General features: G+C 36.5%; 1 protein-coding gene and 1 pseudogene across 1 annotated transcript; both read right to left on the minus strand.

Annotated features, from left to right (window-relative positions):
* Positions 1–650: 650 nt before the first annotated feature.
* On the minus strand, positions 651–11,286 carry LOC146906826 (putative disease resistance RPP13-like protein 1; annotated as a pseudogene).
* Positions 11,287–13,810: 2,524 nt separating this feature from the next.
* Positions 13,811–20,531, minus strand: LOC146906827 (silicon efflux transporter LSI2-like). Its single transcript, XM_085724987.1, has 2 exons — positions 20,295–20,531; positions 13,811–14,131 (listed from the first exon to the last, which is right to left on the minus strand). Exons 1-2 carry the CDS (start codon positions 20,440–20,442, stop codon positions 13,869–13,871), a joined length of 411 nt encoding a protein of 136 aa, XP_085581113.1. The 5' UTR covers positions 20,443–20,531; the 3' UTR covers positions 13,811–13,868.
* Between the last annotated feature and the right edge of the window lie 1,367 nt (positions 20,532–21,898).

The raw sequence follows: 21,898 nt of genomic DNA on the forward strand, positions 1-21,898 counted from the left end.
GACTTGATGTTTGGTATAGTTGAAGAGAAGAGACCCCTTATGAAGTTCCATGGTCATTGACTTTTTGAAATTCAGTAAGCGTAATGGCCTTATATATCACCGTCTTCTCTATGTCCAGAACTTCGGAGCTTCATCATTATTCAAGTCATCTAGTGCATTATTCCTCGCTGAGCATGAACACTAAATATAAGAAACATATCTGTTTAGAATTTCAACTTTAACTGATTCATGATGATAACAGAAATTGTTACATGTAAACCAGTAAAGAAAAGAAAAAAATTGTTGTACGAAAAAGAGGATACAAATTCAAGTAAATAGTATGTTAATATAAATTTGCAACAACTCATGAGATATAACAAAAAAACCATGTATGAGATTTCAAATATTTTCAAAGTAGGTCGAGCCACCTTTCTTTAACAAGTACTGGCAATTAAGGTGTAAGTTGTGCTGCTATTATTTGCTAACTACAGTGAAACATTTGCAATAAACAAGATTTAAGTGTAGAGATGAATACATTGAGAATTAATTCAAAAGTACCAAAGATGTTGAATTTGAAATTAAAATATACATTTGTATGTTCCCAGAGTAGGTACCTGGTCATAATTTGAGAAATACGATAATCAACGCATGCATCATTTAGAGGTTGTAGTTCAACTAATGACACCTGAACCGATTATCACGCGTTGAATGTGAGAAATCTTCCCCTAATCTTCACCATCAGGTTTCTTACATCGTTGTTCGAGCAACGGACAATGCATAATTTGTAGAGTTGAAATGGATTTAGGCAGACCCTCCACAGGTAAGCATTGAAGTTTGGGGAAATTAAGGAGATGAAATTCTTCAAGAGAGGAGAGGTGGCAGACACCTTTGATGTCCAGTAGTTTTCTAAGATTCAGACAACAAGAGATATGCAAATATGTAAGAGAGACCGGAAGCAACCCTTCATCAGGAAGAGACTCCACATCCATGTGTATAATAGACAAACGCTTTAGAGAAGTGTCGACTCCCAAGGCATATTTCAGTGAGGCGATAAGAAGTTTGGAGCATGTGTCAAGTTTCATGCGTATAAGGCTTGATGGCAAAACTCCATTAGAGAACAACTCAAGTTGTGGACAATTTGATATCTTCAGTTTAGTAAGAGTCGGAAAGAGAGTGTGCATACATTCAGGCATTGATTTTAAATTCTCCAACATGTATAATTGAAAATGCTCCAGTTTAGGTGAAGAGAATCGTCCCTTGGGAAATGATACAAATTTGGGGCACCATTTGATGATCAGATATGTAAGGGTACAATCATGCTCGTGCTCCTTTGAAATCATTTCAAGATTACTACAATGATGCAATTAGAGAGTCAGGAGTTTTGGGAAGTAATCTAGTGGAAAGGTCGTCAAAGATTCACAGTTACCAATAATGTACAAAGATGAAAGGAAATCGTAGCAACAGCCTAAGGTAATATTCATAGTTGTGCAATCATTAATTTCCAATGATTCAAGTGAGATATGAGATAAGGTGTGTTCAATCCATTCAAGCATCGATCCTTCTATGTATTGTCCACCAATCTTAAGAAATCTCAGAGTAGATGGTTGATAATTAAAATGCAGCTTTCCACAATCACTTAGATGTAAATATTGAATGGGTGGACCCAATGAAACAGAAGAGACAAGTTGGCTGCATTCATAAATTCTTAGTTGCATTAAATGAGAAAGTTGTTGTAATATCTCGCTTGTCAGTATCGGAATATTACCCGTCAGATGCGCCAGAGGATAAATGTTCATGGAAAGTAAGTGTAATGGAAATGTCTATTAATGGCATAAGTCAGGTATGAGCTAGATATCAGAGATTAAGTGTTACAGAACGTCAAGTGCGATGGAAGATGTTTTTATGAAGTATCAGTCAAGCAGGGGTTTATGTATCAGTGACAGGTTAAGCGCGACCAAGACAAAGGGCATTTAAGTAATCTAGCACAAGGGAGTATATAAGTGATTTTGGGGGTGGAAACCTCATAATTTCTTATTCTTTCTCTCTCTAGGTTTTGAGAGAAAGAGTTCTCTCCTCCTTCTCTCTAGCCACGCCTCCCCCTCTCCATCTTTATCATCCAAACTTATTCCAAATCATGATCAAGCATGGATTAAGGCAGCTTAGCAAGCAAGAAACACATAAAGAAAAGGATTAAAGCATGGTTTGGTTTAAAAGCTAAGGATCAAGAATTGGATCAAAACCTAGGGTTTGGGCTTGAAGCTTGAATAGATGCGAGAAACAAGATTAGGTGAGTTCCATAGATAGTTTACCTTCCCTTGGTTGTGTAAATTCATGTTAGAAAGTAGTGATTTATGTTTATGAGAGGTTTAGAACCTTAATGTACTTTTGATAAATTCTTGTTGATTACTTGTTAGTTTGCCATGAAATATGTTTATAAATGTATATATATGTTGCTGGATGATTATGGTGCATTGCAGGATTGATTTGAACGAGTTTTGGGGTCAAAATTGCAGTTTTGGTACCACAGACCCGAAGAACCACGCTATTAGCGAAATCTACGCTAATAGCGAAATTCTTCAGGATGAGCTACGCCCCAGCTGAGCTATTAGCGCAGCTCTCTGGTTTTGGCCAACATGTTTTTGGCTGTTACATTTGGTATCAGAGCAGGTCGATTTAGACCGTGCCTTGGGTCATTAAATTACAACTAAGGTAGTGGGACCATTGGGTTCTGGGTAAATGTTCTATTTGTTGGTGTTAGTTGAGCCTGATCAACTCAGTTTAACATTCGACGATTAGAACGGATGCCTGAGATCTGAATAGGACCCAGGAGGAACGAAGTATATGATGAAGATGCACTGGAAAGTGTGAACTCAGAAGCAAGAACTCGGAATGAGTATTAGTAAAAAGTTGATCGTGCCAGTAATTGGTCGGTGAATTAAGCAAGTAGAAGTATGAATCCTCCGGGGATGTAAGACAATGTTAAGAAGGGACATTTAGACAGCGTTGGGTAAGTTGTTGTTGATACTCCATATACCCGTAAGTGGAGAATATGGAAATATCTTAGCAGTACCTGAAGCTTCAGAAAGAGTCGTTGTTGGACAGATGTAGTGCATAGAAAGAAGTCGATGTATGTTGACGGAACTAGTAGATTTTCAGGAGTAGCGTTATGTTATTGAGATTATGGATTTGTACGTTCAGAGTGGACAAGGTTCTAGTATTCGGGAAGTTTTATGTTAAGAGACATGATGAACAAGACATTAGTTTCTAATGTGCCTTGAATTGAACCGAATGATATTAATGCTTGCCATGCAAAGGTTATAGAATTGTTTTAAGATGTTTAGAGGGAATGATAGGCATTGGGGTACTTGAGGAAATAAGATTTATATGTAAAATATGATTTTTGGAAAACTGAGCTGAAGAAAACACGCCAATAGCGAAAATTTCGCTAATAGTGAATTTACACCAGAGGATTTCGCTAATAGCGAACCTGGAGCGAAATTTTCAGTGTTTCCAAAAGCTGTCATTTCGTCTCTAGGGTCAGTAGTAGCTATTGGGGGTTGTTTTCACAATCTTTTATGTAACAAACATTCTCTATAACATCAAGTATCAAATGCACATCATATCCTATGATTTCTAAGGAAGAAAATGCATGAACAAGTATTAACGGAATCAATCCGGTTTCAGATAGCTTTGGAAGTTAATGTGTCCAAAACCAAGATCAAGAGCACAAAAGTTCCGGCATTTAGAAGGAAAGTCACCGAAGTATATACATGAGGTATGAAGTAAGAAGTTAAAGCGGTGAAGAGTTTTAGGAAATCACAAGGTTCTTGGATTTTGCGGAGTTATGAGTACCCCTCGAATCTATGTTTTGCTCGATTGACTTGCTAAGGCTCGTTAGGATGTTGAATCGCAAAGTTTATCAGAGTTTAGAAAGATATACACATATGGGTGATTGAAGTTGATGTTTTTGGAAGTTCAAATGAAATTTTGTAGGTGCCGGTTTGTTACGACTCGTATAGTTGGGATAAACTCACTAGGACTAAGATTTGATGGCACGTATGTGTTGTCAACTCGTCCTGTGAATTTAGAGTAACAATTGAGGCCTAGGTTCAGTATATTTTATAAATATATATAGTGGAAAGTTATCAACGTCAATGACCCGTGTGTTAATTCATGAAGTTTTCTTTTAAAGAAAAACTAACGAGCAAGCATAAGAATGTTTAAGCAAAACCTAGTATGCGAGAATGCGAAGATACAATGTTAGATGCATAAGGAAGGTATACCGAGTGCAAGATGAGTTTACCATGGGAAGATGTAATAACGATTCAGGGAATAGTAGGTAAGTAGTAGCCAAGATGTGCCTTTTGAGTTAAGTTTGCCCGAGAACAAGTGAAAGGATAGCATTGATATGTCAAGAGGTAAGTCCACCTTAAGATTTAACCTTACAAATATAGGGTATCGAAAGGTTGCAGAGTAGGTAGCAACATAGAAGATCTTGAGAATAGTTCAGAAAGATAGTATTCAAGAGATGAACAGAAGTGTGAAGTTTCACTCGTCTCAACGGATCAGGGTATTGGTTAAAGACAACCGGTGGGAATCAGAGTAGCGCGACGGAAGTTAATCAGTAAAGTTGTTAACAATAACCATGAAACATGGAATTTGGTAGAAAGAACCTTCGTGAAGAATGTTCGAGATAGTAATACAGTTTAAGTAAGAAGTATTATGAGACAAGCAAGGAGCTTTCGACAGGATAAGTAAGTATAGATGCTTATACAGTCAGAGGGAATTAAGGTAAAAGCATAAAGGATGTATCTTCACTTCAAACGACAAGAAAGATTAGAGTTACCACAGATGAAGTAATCGGGTTGCCCAATTGGTGATGTCGAATACGTAGATGAGCTGTGGTTTAGTCAGGAAGAGTATGTGTTATGTTAATGGAATACGGTACATGAGATATATACGATGAAGTACATACCCTCCTATACCATACTTGTTAAGTGATAACGGTACTTTCTAGAATGGTGTCACACCATGATTTTATGACTTTTAAAGTTAAGATTGGTATTAAGGAACTTGGGAACGATGTTTTAAAATACAGGAAATTTCACATTGTTGAAACTAATGAGACGCGTCGTAAGCGAGCAGGCTCACTTAAGACGTACATACTTTAGGACCAACTTGTTAGAGACAAGTTTGGGGCGAGATGTAAAACCTTTTTCAAGATATAGAGACTCGTCCTGTGGTTCTGCGGTACCATTCCAGATTTGGTTTCAAAATGATATTTTCTTTTAGTCAAGAAATTGTTCGTTCCAAGAACCTATGTACCAAACTTTAGAGATTTCTAGAAGCAAAATGCTAGAACGAGTATCGTTATTAACTAACAAGGAGCGGTATTTGAGAAGTATGCAAATACTATGGAAAATAAGGTTTATGTAAAATCGGCAGTGCCCGTGTGATATCAATAGCATACGGGATGCACGGAATTTAGTTAAGAATGTTCAAGTGCAAGTGCAAATGGACTTAGTAGAAAGTTTCAAGAGCATGTGAACCGCTAGACAGGATAATAGATTGTCATATGAATCAGTGTAGTTAATTTCACTTCTCCATGCCAAGCTAGACAAGTTACCCATGAATTGCAGTACATGGAGATTATGAAGAGATAGAAAGGTTTCTTAAGACTATGATTAGAGAGGAGTAGGATCATCAAGATAGGTAGCATCAGTAAGAAGCATAAATCGCAATGTGCGGTAAGAAAGATTATGTATGCATGGAAGTTGTATAGATGCAAGTAAGCACTGCAGGGCAAACCTGGATTTCAGTTAAACCCCAGTTTAAAGGCAAATCCTGAGTGTTATAGTTAAAGAAGGTTACTTATATGAATGGTTAATACAAATTGGGTAATTTATGGATCCGAGACAACTAAATTCACATATAGCAGAGGTGTGTTTGTAAACGTGATGTTCTAAGATAGTTCTGTGATTCTAAAAAGATATTAAGAATGAAGAGATTATATTCGGTTATGCGGAATAAGAAAGAGGATGAGTTACATGTTTGATGAGGAAATTCTGCTTCGAACTCTCTGAAGTGAATAAAAACAAACTTTGCTTAATTGAAAACCAAAGAAGACAAGTTTAGTAACAGAGATTGGTATATGGTTTCTAAATTTCGAGGACGAAATTCCTTTAAGGGGGGAAGAGTGTAATATCCCGCTTGTCAGTATCGGAATATTACCCGTCAGATGCGCCAGAGGATAAATGTTCATGGAAAGTAAGTGTAATGGAAATGTCTATTAATGGCATAAGTTAGGTATGAACTAGATATCAGAGATTAAGTGTTACAGAACGTCAAGTGCGATGGAAGATGTTTTTATGAAGTATCAGTCAAGCAGGGGTTTATGTATCAGTGTCAGGTTAAGCGCGACCAAGACAAAGGGCATTTAAGTAATCTCACACAAGGGAGTATATAAGTGATTTTGGGGGTGGAAACCTCATAATTTCTTCTTCTTTCTCTCTCTAGGTTTTGAGAGAAAGAGTTCTCTCCTCCTTCTCTCTAGCCACGCCTCCCCCTCTCCATCTTTATCATCCAAACTTCTTCCAAATCATGATCAAGCATGGATTAAGGCAGCTTAGCAAGCAAGAAACTCATAAAGAAAAGGATTAAAGCATGGTTTGGTTTAAAAGCTAAGGATCAAGAATTGGATCAAAACCTAGGGTTTGGGCTTGAAGCTTGAATAGATGCGAGAAACATGATTAGGTGAGTTCCATAGATAGTTTACCTTCCCTTGGTTGTGTAAATTCATGTTAGAAAGTAGTGATTTATGTTTATGAGAGGTTTAGAACCTTAATGTACTTTTGATAAATTCTTGTTGATTACTTGTTAGTTTGCCACGAAATATGTTTATAAATGTATATATATGTTGCTGGATGATTATGGTGCATTGTAGGATTGATTTGAATGAGTTTTGGAGTCAAAATTGCAGTTTTGGTACCACAGACCCGAAGAACCACGTTATTAGCGAAATCTACGCTAATAGTGAAATTCTTCAGGATGAGCCACGCCCCAGCTGAGCTATTAGCGCAGCTCTCTGGTTTTGGCCAACATGTTTTTGGCTGTTGGCTCATCTTAGGGTCGGTGGTGCTTTCCGAAGTCTTTCTTTCATCGTTTTACAACTTTATAACCCCAAAACAACATCTAGGCAATGCACATAACATCAAACGATTCTTGAAAAGAAAATCATGGCAAACTTAATAAGAATGGAAAGAGTGATTCAAGAGAGTTTAAACCGATATTACTCGGGTAGTGATGAATTAAGGAAGGGCATGAACGTAGAGCCTTGACATAGCTTGTCAAGAACTAGAATAGTTAGTAAAGAAGTAGAATGCTATGCTTTAGTAATATGCTTGATAAGTTGCGGAGTAATATAGAGTATTATCTTCGCATAGGAGCTAAGTGCCATACGAGTATGGCAAGACGTGAATCGATTAGATATCTATTCACGAAGTAAGTGAAGCAAGCATATAGTTTACCTCTAGTTGGATCAAATAGGAATCCGAGGTAAAAGAGATAGCATGTATATATTTAATACTCATGCATTTCTAGACTCAGACTTTATTAAAGCTGTGAAGCGATTAGATATCTATTCACATAGAAAGCTTTAACAAGATGTAGGTGTCGTGTCTCTTGTGATCCACACTAGGTTGGACATAAGGGGTTTCCACTAGGTGAAATGGGGTTAGCCGTAAGGAACCCGCACGCCACTGAGGGAGTGCCGTTGGTTATACCTTAGATAGGTTTCCATCGGTTAGATAGGGATTGCGCTCGGGGTTACTCCACTCGGGGCTTTCCGTAAAATGAACTCAGATATTATTTGTTTGTTAAACGCTAACTTAATGAACCTGACTATGCATATTTATTAGATATGTTTATGTTATGTCATAGAGCCTTGACGTAGATCGTCAAGAAATAGTAGAGCCTTGGTGTAGATCGTCAAGAATTAGTATGATAGCAAGATAGAATATGTTGTTAGACACAACGTAAGTATGCATAGAGCAAATAGAGAAAGGTAAGCCGACGACGATCTTAGTTTCCCCTAATCGTCCGGTTTAGAATCGTGTCATGATTATAGTATGTTTAGAAGTGAAGCCTATAACAAGGTAAGAAGAGACTATGACGGCCCTAGTATGCACGACCGTCTAAGTATGCAAGTCCCCACACACGTATAATCAACCGTCAGGTTGTAATGTAAACACGTGGTGACCGTAGGTTTCCCTTGAGTTTGCCTATAGCCTAGGATTTAGGGGAACTCACTGAGACATTATGTCTCATCCCAATCCTTATTTGTTTCAGATAAACAGGTTGGATGGCAAGCTAGTAGCCGAATGGATATATCAGCAAGTGTTCGTTCGTACCCGCTGCAGGATGATATGGATATGCAAGGACGCATTCATTATATTTTAGAAAAGTTGAGTTACTTTATTATTGTACGACGCACATTATTGTATAAGATATTCATTCGAAGTTTTTATGTTGTAGATTCTTAATGTATCCAGTACTAAATAAATGCACATGCTAGACTTTCTAGATACGTCTAGTATGGGTGTTACAGTTTCTCATGAAAACACTCTTTTAGATTAGGACAACGATGTATAACAAGCTCTTTGAGACACGGAAAAGCACCTGTCACAATTTTGCAATCCCACTCTTCCCATCTATTCATATTCTCAAAAATTAAGGTTTCCAAGGATGAAAATGGAATAATAACTGAAGAAGAGCTACTCCCATTCCCATAAAACTCACTACCAATCATCACTATCCCAGATAGCCCAATAATGCCCAGTTTCTTGAGTGATGGCAAAATTCCAAGTGGAGGCAATAACACACAATTTTTACAATCGCTCAACGTTAAGAACACTAAATTTGATAATGAGTTATCTCCAAACCAATCTGGAAATCTTGTACCACCTTAGCTCCATATCTACAACTCCTTCAAGTGTTTGGAAGGTTGAAGCTTCTCAAGCACTTCTCTTTCTTTCTCTGAATCATCATTATTTGCATTCCATTTTAACCCTAGGTCCACAAGGTTTAATTTATTTCTCAAATTTGCAGCCAATGCATCAGAGGGTTGCAGCCAATGCATCAGAGGGGTTTACAATGTTTTGAAGTTCTAAAATTGTTTGTGTTCCATGAAGATTGAGTTCTCCTAACTGCTGAATATTGGAGTCACTGCCTTTGTTCACATAAAACAAACTCATTACTTGAAGATCCTTTGGTTTTCCCATATCCCTTGGCATTTTTCCCACTTTTGTTCCACTAATATCAAGATAACACAACTTAGTTAGTTTCTAGAAATTCGATGGCAACTCTGTCAATATCCAACAATTCCTCAACTTCAGTATCTGCAAGTTATAGAGAGAACAAACTGAATCCGGTAGCTTTTCTATGAGAATACCATAAAGGTCTAGATAATGGAGATGCTTGAAATTGCCTATGGTGTCCGGAAACTCCTTTACAAAGATGCAACCAGATAATGACAGGACACGAAATAACTTACACTTTGAAAACAACTCTTGAATCAATGTGTTAGACGTCCACTCATTTGATACATAACCATAGGGTGTCATCGTTAATGGTAGGAATGTGCGTAATCTGTTAGCATTGTGTAAGGTCTTCAAACTTTTACATGTATTTCCTAAAATGGACAAATGGCGAGTGATTTCTGATATATGATGTGATTCCTTGTGTTTAACTGTAAAGCAAAAATCCCCGCATACATATTTTGCCAAATCATTGAGAAGGTCATGCATGATAAAATGCAGTCCATATTCCCGTGAATTTTCTTGGAAAAATGACCTTGAAAAGAGATCATTGAAGTATTGTTCACCAACTTCTTCCATACTCACAGGCTGTCGAGGGCATTGAAGAAAATTTTCAGCCATCCATAATAAAATTAAAAGCTCCTTTTCAAACACATTTTTTAGGGAATAATGCACAATAAGCAAAGCATCTCTTGAGTTGGGAAGGAAGGTGATGAAAGCTCAACATTAAAGCGGGGATTATGTTGCACTCCTCTTCTGGTAAGTACCATATCTCACTTGCTAATATACTTTCCTGCATTCTACCATAGATGATTTTGTGTACAAGAGACGTCCAATTGTTTTCAAGGCTAGAGGCAATCCTTGGCATTTTCTAATTATCCTTTTAGCAATCTCCTTAAAGTCGATATATATTTTAGGATCTTCATTTTGGAATGCATGCTTGACAAATAATTTCCAGCAATGTTCTTCTTGTAATTGCTCTAGTTGAAGCATTTTATTTGATAGCGTAACTGTAACTTTCTTACTACGTGTAGTGACAAGAACTTTGCTTCCCTGTGCCCCATAGTTAAAAGGAGTTTGCAAATTGATCCACTGGTCACGCTTTTCGTTCCAAACGTCATCCAGAACAAGAAGAAATCTCTTCCTTGTCAATTTTTGCTTCAACTTTCTTGAACCATATTTAGGTCCCTGCTATCATCAGTTGATCTAGTGATACCCTCAAGAATAGACCTCGTTACCTTGAAAATATCAAATTCTTCTGACACACAGACCCAAGCTTCGACATCAAATGTATCCTCCACCTTTGGATCATTGTATAGATGTAGGGCAAGTGTGGTCTTACCTATCCCGCCCATACCAACTATAGAAACTACAGAAAACTGCTTGTCATTCTCATTGTCGGATGTCAACTAGTTAAAGATAAGCTCCTTGTCAGCATCTCTACTGTAAATAACAAAATCAACAGGCAAAGATGTTGATGGCAATTTTTGTGACAGTTGGCCACCCGACCCGACACCAAAACCGCTAGTATTATTTTTCAAATCTAGTATGTCCTTTTTGGTAGCCAGATATTCTAGGTTTTCAAGTACTTCTTGCATCTTTGATTCAGTTTCTTTGTCAAATTATCTGGAAGAAGCATTGAAGAAGTTCCATACCTTGTTAGTAGTAGATTGGGATTCAGCTTCCACCTTGCATTTGGAAATTTCAAAGTCAATTTCTTCCAAGAGATCCTCTGCATCTAACACAGCATCAAGCCATGCTCTCACGTTTGGATTTCTGATCTGCTTTAGTTCTATCATCAACCACAGCATTGATGGAGAGAAGCGTGATGTTGAGTTTCTTCAATAGATTGTGATTGAGTTTTGTTCTTCGAAAGTAGTCTCTGATTTCAGAAGAAGCAAGCTTTTCGAATGTGACTTGAAGGCAAGCGGAAAGAAGAGCACCACCAACAAATTCAACTGCCATAATGGCACAAAAAGAAAGATTGCAAATGCAAAGTTATGATGGTGAGCTAATACTGGTGAGCTATTTTCTGATGTGAATTATTTTGTGTTGGGTCTTCCCAAATATACAAAGTTATGATATCATATCATCCAAGTTGCATCATATGGTGAAAGTGCAGAAATGAATTCAAAAAGGATATTTAAAATGAATAAATTATTTGCAAGTGGGTTAGTTTATTCTACTTATTAATTAGTATATAATCAATCAGTGCTCTATTCTTTTGATTTAACTAAATGGATAGTTTAAGAAAATTCAATAAAGGTGGGCTACCTAGCAAATAAATAAACCCAACAAATGCTGCCAAAAAACCTTTTCCAACAAATTTCTCGTGAAACTCATTCAACTTTGCATTTTTCTTACTTTGTTTACTCATTTCTCATTAGTTAAATGTGAAGCAAGTTTAGTTTGTTTGGTCTGTTCAGTAGATGACTATTGGTAAAGCTATGAATAACCAATGAAATTTACAATATACTCCTTTCATCTTGTATTAAAATATATTAATCATAAACATTAATTTATATTTCTTAATTTTCCCTTATATTCTCCTCCCCTCCAAACTCTCAAACAAAGCCAAGTGTCACGAAATATTCAATTGTCTTATTATTTGATTTTTCACACATGTTTTAATTTCAACTTTTTCTATTTGATTTTCTGAATCTTTTTAACGTGTGGTCCTAGTGCTAAGTCAAAGCCTATTTTTCCTCATCCATAATAACAGAACCTCCACTATGCATGAATTGATGAGATGCACGCTTATATTTATGTTATTAAACACACAATTTTGGAAAAAGAAATGAGAGACAGAAAAACACCAACTAGCATATAGTATAGATACATACTCTTTCCCTTTCATTTTTTCGCAAAATTATTTTCTCCCCTCCAATTACACCAAGTTTCTGGAATAATATTTTCTATGTTCGTTACAAATTCTAGTTGTTCTGTAACCTCGGAAAATGATTCATATGAGGAAGGGTCTACTAAAGCCTAGGGTATTTGTGTTTATGAGAGATAAATTGTTAAGCACATATGTTACACCTCATGTTATTGTGTAATTATTTATTATTTTGCAGTTGATGAGTTATATTGGTGGTCAATTTTGCATGCAACAATCTTACGAACCAATAAGTTTACCTGATCTCTATTTTATACTTTCTCTCATTAATAGTTATTTGATGCTTATAATTTTATGTTGTTTTTGAATATGAGATAATTCCATGACTAATTATACTATAGACACTCTATTTACCAAGTTGTTAATCTTTGTACAACAATCTCTAATTATAAAACTAGATTTAATCATAATAGAATTGAAGGTAGAACATGCTTTTCATGAGAATCTAACTCAAAATTTTGAGATTTGTGTAATGCTAGATTTAATTTTTTTTTAAGAGATTTAATCATTAAATTGATATGCTTTGTGTATTTATTTGGTAATTCAGTGATTACAGGTAATGGTCGTCTAAACTATTTTTTTAAGTTATTTTTAATTCTATAATTATATATTTTATGATAAAAATTTGGTTTATTACTCCTTAATTTGATCATACAAGACTTTATGTTAATGACTATTTGAGTCAAGCAGGAATATTTGATAGCTACTGTATTTTGTGTTAAAGTGTTAATTTGTTATGTTTCTTTCACTGAGAGATACAAATTTGGTTTCATATATAATCATTTGATTATTTAGCTTTTGGTGCTCTTACACATACACATAATAATATAGTGAGAGACTTGAGTATAGAACCAAGATTAAAATTGTGTACCAGTAGTCTACGAACTATCTTGACCTAAAATTGTATTGAGATGCAAGGACTTTTGATAATTCCTATGAAAATTATAATGTATCCAAAATTTTAGAAAATGACCTCCCAATAAATTCTTTCTGTCATCCTTTTTTTGGCATCAGGAAGAGTGCCGAAATCTGCAAAATACAAATTAGTTCATCAAAACAGAGACAATGTTTCTACGACTTGCATTTTCAAGATTATTGTTGTATTTTGAAAATGTCAGTTGTAGTATCATTTTCTTTGTATTGATGAACTAATTCTTCCTTATTGCATTTTGCAGATTTCTGCCTTTTTCCTAATGCCAAAAACTGATCACAGCTAGATTTTATTGGAAGATCTTTCACTATAGTTTTTGATATAATATAATTTTCATGGGAATTTACGAGCTCTTTTTTTTTTTTTTTTGATCAAGCAGAAAATGGCATTAAAACTCAGGAGAGGCCTGAACCTGTTACAAGAAGTTCAATACATAGCAATTGGAATTGGTTGAAAATCAAACAATAGAGTATAATGTTGCTCAATGGTATTTGAATCCTAGAGCATGTATATGGTGAGTGGATCTTTGATTTTCTGTCGCTGATCTTCTTCAATTTAAAAGTTTGGAATCATCACAATCATTTACTTATTTGACACAAATGTTCAAAACACAGAAAACTCGGTACTCATTTACATATATGTATATTTTCTTCTCATATACCTTGTAACTTGTATATCAAGGAATCGATTTTGCTTTTACGTAAATTTCTACAACAGGAACCTTTTGGAGTTCAACAACAAATTTTTATCATCGTATGAGTGTCAAACCAATAGCAGTTACTATAATAGTTGAAGGGAGGCCAAATTTCAAATGACTCCAGAAGGTTAATGTGTATGATAGGTTCGGAGCTCCGCGAGCTTGTTCACAAACAATCAAGTTTGCAGCTGATCCCAATAGTGACAGGTTCCCTGCTGTAGTGCTGACCCAAGCCAATATGAGCCATGCCCTTTTCTGATCATTTTGGGAAATTGCAGCAGCCGAGGCGGCAACTCTTGCTCCAAGCAATAGTACTAGAAAAATGTAAACACAAGATTGGTCAATGATACATTAGATCAAAATATCTCCTCCAAAGATGGATATAATTAAAAAATTTAACTCTCAAGGATAGGAAGAGGAAATATTTGGAGCAATGATTGAAATTTTCTATCAAACATAATTCTTGAGTTTTAGCATTAGAAATAGAACATCTTAATAAACTGAGGAAAATTTAGCAATCCAACAATTGGTTGTTTTATTCATGTTTTACATGTTACCAAGATTCTAAGCATGTCTAACAGCATAGCTGCTTTGTTTATGTTTCACAAACTTTTCCAAGCTAAAATATTTCTGATTTTTATCATGTCTTTTTAGGTAGGGGAGCACCAAGTGCCAAAATTCCCTTAATGAAATCAACTTCTTGTGGATATGAATTCTTAGTCATTTATGTTTCAACCATCTGTGGAGTACTTTGATTGTAAAATATACAGCAAACCGGCTGAACCAACCGCATTTCAACTACAGTTCTTCGGTTCTATAGTGTGAACATTAAAATATTGGTAAAGCCGCTTTTGACTTTTGTTCAAAATGGCAATATACTTTCGGTGCCAATATCAAATTGGTTGGCATAATTGTCTGCCATTCCATGAATAAAAAATGTTTGAGGCATGTATTTTGCAGGCTATAAATAGACGTCCCTTGCAACAAGCAGAATCATCCCAACAACAATTAGTAACAACACAAACAATAAACATAGTTTGTGAGAGAAAAAATATAGAGAGAAAAATTAGTTTCTTCTGTGAGGTTTCTCCTAGTTTGTGTTAGTTAGTATTCTCCTATTTATAAGAGAGAGTGTTAATTGTACTCTCCTTGTATTTAGAGAGAGGTCCTGTAATTTCTTCCACATAGTAAAAGTTCTCTACTCTTGCCCCGTGGTTTTTTCCCCTTATTTGTTGAGGGGTTTCCACGTAAAATATTGTGTGTTCAGTTCCTCTTTTCTCGTCTCTTATTTTAGCTGTGTGATAATATTTTGTTACTCTGGTACCCAACAGTGGTATCAGAGCTACTGGTTCGTAGTTGTTGTTCCGCTGTGTTAAACTAGTGGTGTGATAAGAAAAATCTTAGTATGCTCTGTGGTTGCGGTGTAAACCGATCTTCCACATCAGAAAAGAATTCTTATTATTCCGGTCTAGTTTGAAGAGAAAAAAAAAATGTTTGGTGTAAAAACCATGGCAGCAAAATTTGAGATAGAGAAGTTCAACGGGAGAAATTTTTCCCTGTGGAAATTGAAGATAAGGGCAATTTTAAGAAAAGATAATTGCCTAGACGCAATAGGTGGCAGACCTGCAGATATCACTGACGAAAAGTGGAAAGAGATGGATGATAATGCCGTTGCCAATTTGCACCTAGCAATGGCAGACTCGGTATTGTCAAGTATTGCTGAAAAGAAAACAGCAAAGGAGATTTGGGATACTCTAATAAAATTGTACGAGGTCAAATCACTCCACAACAGAATATTCTTAAAGAGAAGGCTCTACACTATTCGAATGGGTGAATCCACATCTGTAACGGATCACATCAACACCCTGAATACGCTATTTTCTCAACTCACGGATTCTGATTTCACAATAGCGGAAAATGAGCGTGCTGAACTTCTACTTCAGAGTTTACCAGATTCGTATGATCAACTCATCATCAACATTACAAATAATAACATAGCTGACACTCTTCACTTTGATGATGTCGCTGGTGCAATCCTTGAAGAAGAATCCAGGCGCAAGAATAAGGAAGAAAGGTCAGAGAGTTCAAAGCAAGCAGAGGCTTTGACGATGACGAGAGGCAGATCAACGGAACGTGGCCCCAGTGGGAGTCAAAATCATGGTAGGTCAAAATCTCGAAGAAGGAAGAATATCAAATGCTACGGTTGTGACATGAAAGGGCACGTAAAGAAGGAGTGTTGGAATATCAAGAAGAATGGAGAGAAGAATTCTGAAGCTTCAACATCTCAGGGATGTGTTGCAAGTACCTCAGATGACGGGGAAATCCTGTACAGCGAAGCAGCAACCAGTTCTAAAGGCGGCAGACGACTCAACGATGTCTGGATAATGGATTCAGGTGCAACATGGCACATGACTCCACACCGAGATTGGTTTTACTCTTATGAGCCTATCTCAGAAGGATCAGTGTACATGGGAAATGACCATGCCTTAGAAATTGCTGGTGTCGGTACTATCAGATTAAAGATGCATGATGGTACTGTTCGAAAAATACAAGGAGTGCGTCATGTAAAGGGGTTGAAGAAGAATTTATTGTGTGTTGGACAATTGGATGATCTCGGGTGTAAGATCCACACTGAAAGTGGAATCTTGAAAGTAGTGAAAGGCAATCTTGTGGTGATGAAAGCAGAAAAAATCACAAGTAATCTATATATGCTTCTAGGAGATACATTGCAAGAGGCGGATGCATCAGTTGCAGCGGCAAGCCAAGAAGAGACAACGATGATGTGGCATCAAAGACTAGGCCATATGTCAGAACGTGGCTTGAAAGTTCTTACGAAACGAAATCTTCTTCACAGGCTCAAGACAGTAAATTTACCATTCTGTGAGCACTGTGTGATAAGCAAGCAGCATAGATTGAAGTTTGCTAGAGTAACTACTAGAAGCAAACACATACTAGACTTGATACATTATGATGTGTGGGAGTCACCAGAATTATCTCTGGGAGGAGCAAGATACTATGTGTCATTCATTGATGACTATTCCAGAAGATTATGGGTGTACCCGATCAAGAAGAAGTCAGATGTGTTTCCAGTATTCAAGGCATTCAAAGCACAAATAGAGCTTGAAACTGGGAAGAAGATTAAGTGCTTGAGGACAGATAATGGAGGAGAATATGTAGATGGCGAGTTTCTAACATTTTGTAAACAAGAGGGTATTGTAAGGCAATTCACTGTTTCACATACACCTCAACAGAATGGTGTGGCAGAGCGGATGAATAGAACTCTCCTAGAAAGAACAAGAGCTATGCTGAAAACAGCGGGAATGGCCAAGTCGTTCTGGGCAGAAGTAGTGAAAACTGCTTGTTATGTAATAAATCGATCACCATCAACAGCGATTGATTTGAAGACACCGATGGAGATGTGGAAAGGAAAGCCAGCAGATTATTCTTCTCTACATGTGTTTGGTTGTCCTGTGTACGTAATGTACAACTCCCAAGAAAGAACGAAGTTGGACCCAAAGTCCAGGAAATGTATCTTCTTGGGTTATGCTGACAATGTTAAGGGGTATCGCCTGTGGGATCCCACTGCCCGCAAGGTTGTTGTTAGCAGAGATGTTGTCTTTGCAGAAAATGAAATGCAAAGTGAGCAGAAAAATGACAGCACTTCTAAGGAGACTGTTATAGTGCAGTTGGAAGAAAAATCCAAAGAAAGTGATTCTTCTGAATCTGAACCGGCGTACGAAGAACAAGAACTAGATGAGGTCAATAATGGTGTTCGTCGATCAACGCGTCAGACGCAGAAACCAGTTTGGCAATCAGACTATGTTATGACAAGCCATGATGCATATTGTCTTATAACCGAAGAAGGTGAACCTTCAACTTTTCAAGAGGCGTTGAACGGTTCGGATGCTTCTCAATGGATGACAGCAATGCATGAAGAAATGGAGGCCTTACATAGGAACAAGACATGGGAACTTGTTGAACTTCCAAAGGGTCGGATAGCCATTGGAAACAAATGGGTATACAAGATCAAACGTGATGGCAATGATCAAGTGGAACGGTATCGTGCAAGACTGGTGGTAAAAGGTTATGCTCAGAAAGAAGGTATTGACTTCAATGAGATATTTTCTCCGGTTGTCAGACTTACTACTATCAGAGTAGTGTTGGCAATGTGTGTTGCATTGGATTTACATCTTGAACAGCTGGATGTAAAGACTGCTTTTCTTCATGGGGAACTTGAAGAAGAAATTTATATGCTCCAACCGGAAGGATTTAAGGAACAAGGAAAAGAAAACTTGGTTTGCAGGTTGACCAAATCTCTGTACGGTCTAAAGCAGGCGCCCAGATGTTGGTACAAGAGATTTGATTCTTTCATAATTAGCCTCAATTACAATAGGCTGAGTTCAGACCATTGTACGTACTACAAAAGGTTTGATGATAATGATTATATCATTTTGCTGTTGTATGTGGATGACATGTTGGTGGTAGGCCCCAACAAAGATCGAGTCCAGGAATTAAAGGCACAGTTGGCTAGGGAGTTCGATATGAAAGACTTGGGACCAGCAAACAAGATTTTAGGGATGCAAATTCACCGAGACAGAAAAGACAGGAAGATTTGGCTTTCTCAAAAGAATTATCTAAGGAAAGTCTTGCGCCGCTTCAACATGCAAGACTGTAAGCCAATCTCTACCCCACTTCCTGTGAATTTTAAATTATCCTCAGGTATGAGCCCTAGCAATGAAGCGGAGAGGATGGAAATGTCTCGAGTACCGTATGCATCGGCGGTGGGAAGCCTTATGTATGCCATGATATGTACAAGACCAGACATTGCACAAGCAGTGGGAGTGGTTAGTCGGTTTATGGCGGATCCGAGTAAAGAGCATTGGAATGCTGTTAAGAGAATCATGAGGTACATCAAAGGAACCTCAGGTGTTGCAATATGTTTCGGAGGATCAGAGTTAACTGTCAGGGGTTATGTTGATTCAGATTTTGCAGGTGATCATGATAAAAGAAAATCTACTACTGGTTATGTGTTCACGCTTGCTGGAGGAGCAGTCAGTTGGTTGTCCAAGTTACAAAGTGTTGTAGCTCTGTCAACGACAGAAGCTGAGTACATGGCAGCTACCCAAGCGTGTAAGGAAGCTATTTGGATGCAAAGGCTAATGGAGGAACTCGGGCACAAGCAGGAGAAAATTACTGTGTATTGTGACAGTCAGAGTGCCTTGCACATTGCAAGGAATCCAACTTTTCATTCAAGGACAAAACACATTGGCGTTCAATATCATTTTGTTCGAGAAGTAGTGGAGGAAGGGAGTGTGGATATGCAAAATATTCACACCAATGATAACCTAGCAGATGTAATGACAAAACCGATCAACGCTGACAAGTTTGTATGGTGTCGATCCTCAAATGGCCTATTGGAAACGTAGCAACTGAAATTGGCAAGGTAGAGAGGTTTCGAGAGCTCACAAAAGGTGACTTTAAGTGGGAGATTGTGAACATTAAAATATTGGTAAAGCCACTTTTGACTTTTGTTCAAAATGGCAATATACTTTCGGTGCCAATATCAAATTGGTTGGCATAATTGTCTGCCATTCCATGAATAAAAAATGTTTGAGGCATGTATTTTGCAGGATATAAATAGACGTCCCTTGCAACAAGCAAAATCATCCCAACAACAATTAGTAACAACACAAACAATAAACATAGTTTGTGAGAGAAAAAATATAGAGAGAAAAATTAGTTTCTTCTGTGAGGTTTCTCCTAGTTTGTGTTAGTTAGTATTCTCCTATTTATAAGAGAGAGTGTTAATTGTACTCTCCTTGTATTTAGAGAGAGGTCCTGTAATTTCTTCCACATAGTAAAAGTTCTCTACTCTTGCCCCATGGTTTTTTCCCCTTATTTGTTGAGGGGTTTCCACGTAAAATATTGTGTGTTCAGTTCCTCTTTTCTCGTCTCTTATTTTAGCTGTGTGATAATATTTTGTTACTCTGGTACCCAACATATAGGACTTTTAACCGACCTTGGTTAAACCAACTTCCAGACTGGTCGATTTCCAGCTGAATCAACCGGCCAGGTAATGTTTTCACAATACTGATATAAATAGATTTGAGATGTGTTTTCTCTCTCCTACAACATGTTGCGTACAAGTTAATTCCTCCCATAAATTATTGGCCCACATAAATAAATAACGAGCTTTATAGGATCCATTTTTGGGTCCTGGAAACTATAAGTGAACATGGGGAAAAAAGAATAAAGAATGAAAGATCAGACACAAAACATATATGAAATATTTTTAGACGGAAATCATGTAACCGTAGAATAATACACAACAAATGGTTCCAATAGGAGAGAGTAAGACAACAAATAAAATAGTAATATTTAAAATAATACTATTTTATTGGTTACGTCTTTCTTTCTCTCTTCTGCTGGAACTATCCAGTAACCGTAAAGTCCCCGACCTAATAATCATTCACTTACCAGTTGGTACATTTGAAGCCAAATTCGATAGAACAAGTATAACGAGAGCAAGTATCGCAATTCCACTAGAACAATCAACTCGTGAATAAGGCTCCATCAACTCCCATAAAGCACTTGGAATTCCAGTTTTGTTGAATCCATCTACCATGAAAAACAATCCACAAAAGAATATCAAAAGTGAATATGAAACCTGTATCCAAGTGTTTATAGTTTTTAAGTACCTTCTCTAAAGGAGGCCCAGCATCTTTGGTTGTCTCTCCACAAGTAATAATGTTGCTACCCCCAATTCAGTTTATAATTCCATCGTTTTGTTTCTTACTGTGTTTTTATAATTGAAATTATCAGTAACAATCAGTTTTTCTTAATAAGTTACTTTGGTTTTGAACAGCACAAATGTTATTGATATTGGTGGTTGCGGTGAACAGAACTAATCAATCGACACCAAAGTGTTAAGCAACATAAAAACCAAAAGCAAAATTTGACAGCAAAACACAAACCCAAAGCAATTGTCAGAATGGCTAAACGGACACCAACTGAAACCATGATTTCTCTATTGACATCAGATAAATATATCGAAGAATTATAAGTTGTTTATTTTTCAGAATAAAGATTTAGTTTTTACAATACAACTACTATTCATATTACATTGAAACTTCTTTAAAATACAATTACTATCCATGACAATTCAATACAATAACCCTTACAATCTAATTGGTACTCCCCTCTTGAACAGTTTCTTCATCTTGATGAATTTTCGTAGCGAGAAAGCACATGAAGTGGAATCGAGAAACCAATTAATGTGATAGTAGCGATAAAACCATTATAAAATTAAGGGTTAAAAGTGTTTTACCCACTGAAATATAGGTGATTTTCGGGTTTATCCCGTAAATATTTATTTTTTTTTATTTACCCCTATGTAAATTTTTTTTTCTTCAGAATACCCCCTAATAGGCCATACAAAAACGAGTTATTATTTTTTTTACAAAAATTTTGGTTTTTGTATGGCCTATTAGGGGGTATTCTGGAAAAAAAAACTTGTACAGGGGGTAAATCAAAAAAAAATATTTTACAGAGAGTAAACCTGGAAATGGTCTATATTACAGGGGGTAAAACACCATTAACCATATATGACCAAAATTAAAAAACAAAAAATAGAAAAACAGGATCATCATATATGTGTATAAACAATCAGATCGAATTAACAACAACTACATACACTATCTGAACAAAAAACCGATTGATAGAAAAATATTTGATGATCCAACGAGTTTTTTTAATCAAGGAAATACACTCGAAAAAGATGAAGAGGAGAGAGGATCCCCTTGTACTCAATCACTCGAGAGTAATTTCCTTGTTTAAAAAAAATTCAATGGATCAAGTTGCACCACATACTGATTCTCTCAGTAGTTGAACGTATACCGAAAAAGGAGAATAGAAGAAAAAGATTTGAAGTTTCAAAACATTTTTTCGGTGTGTGTAATAAACTATATGAACTCTCTTTATTTATAAAGAAATTTCACAACTAATATGTGAGAAATTTGGGAACAAGTAATTAAAATATTACCTTGGGAACAAATAATTTACGTATTAGATCTAGTACAAAA

This window comes from Medicago sativa, chromosome 7 (assembly GCF_051527215.1).
Source record: "Medicago sativa cultivar Bolivia chromosome 7, Bolivia_mono, whole genome shotgun sequence".
Lineage (NCBI taxonomy): Eukaryota > Viridiplantae > Streptophyta > Magnoliopsida > Fabales > Fabaceae > Medicago > Medicago sativa.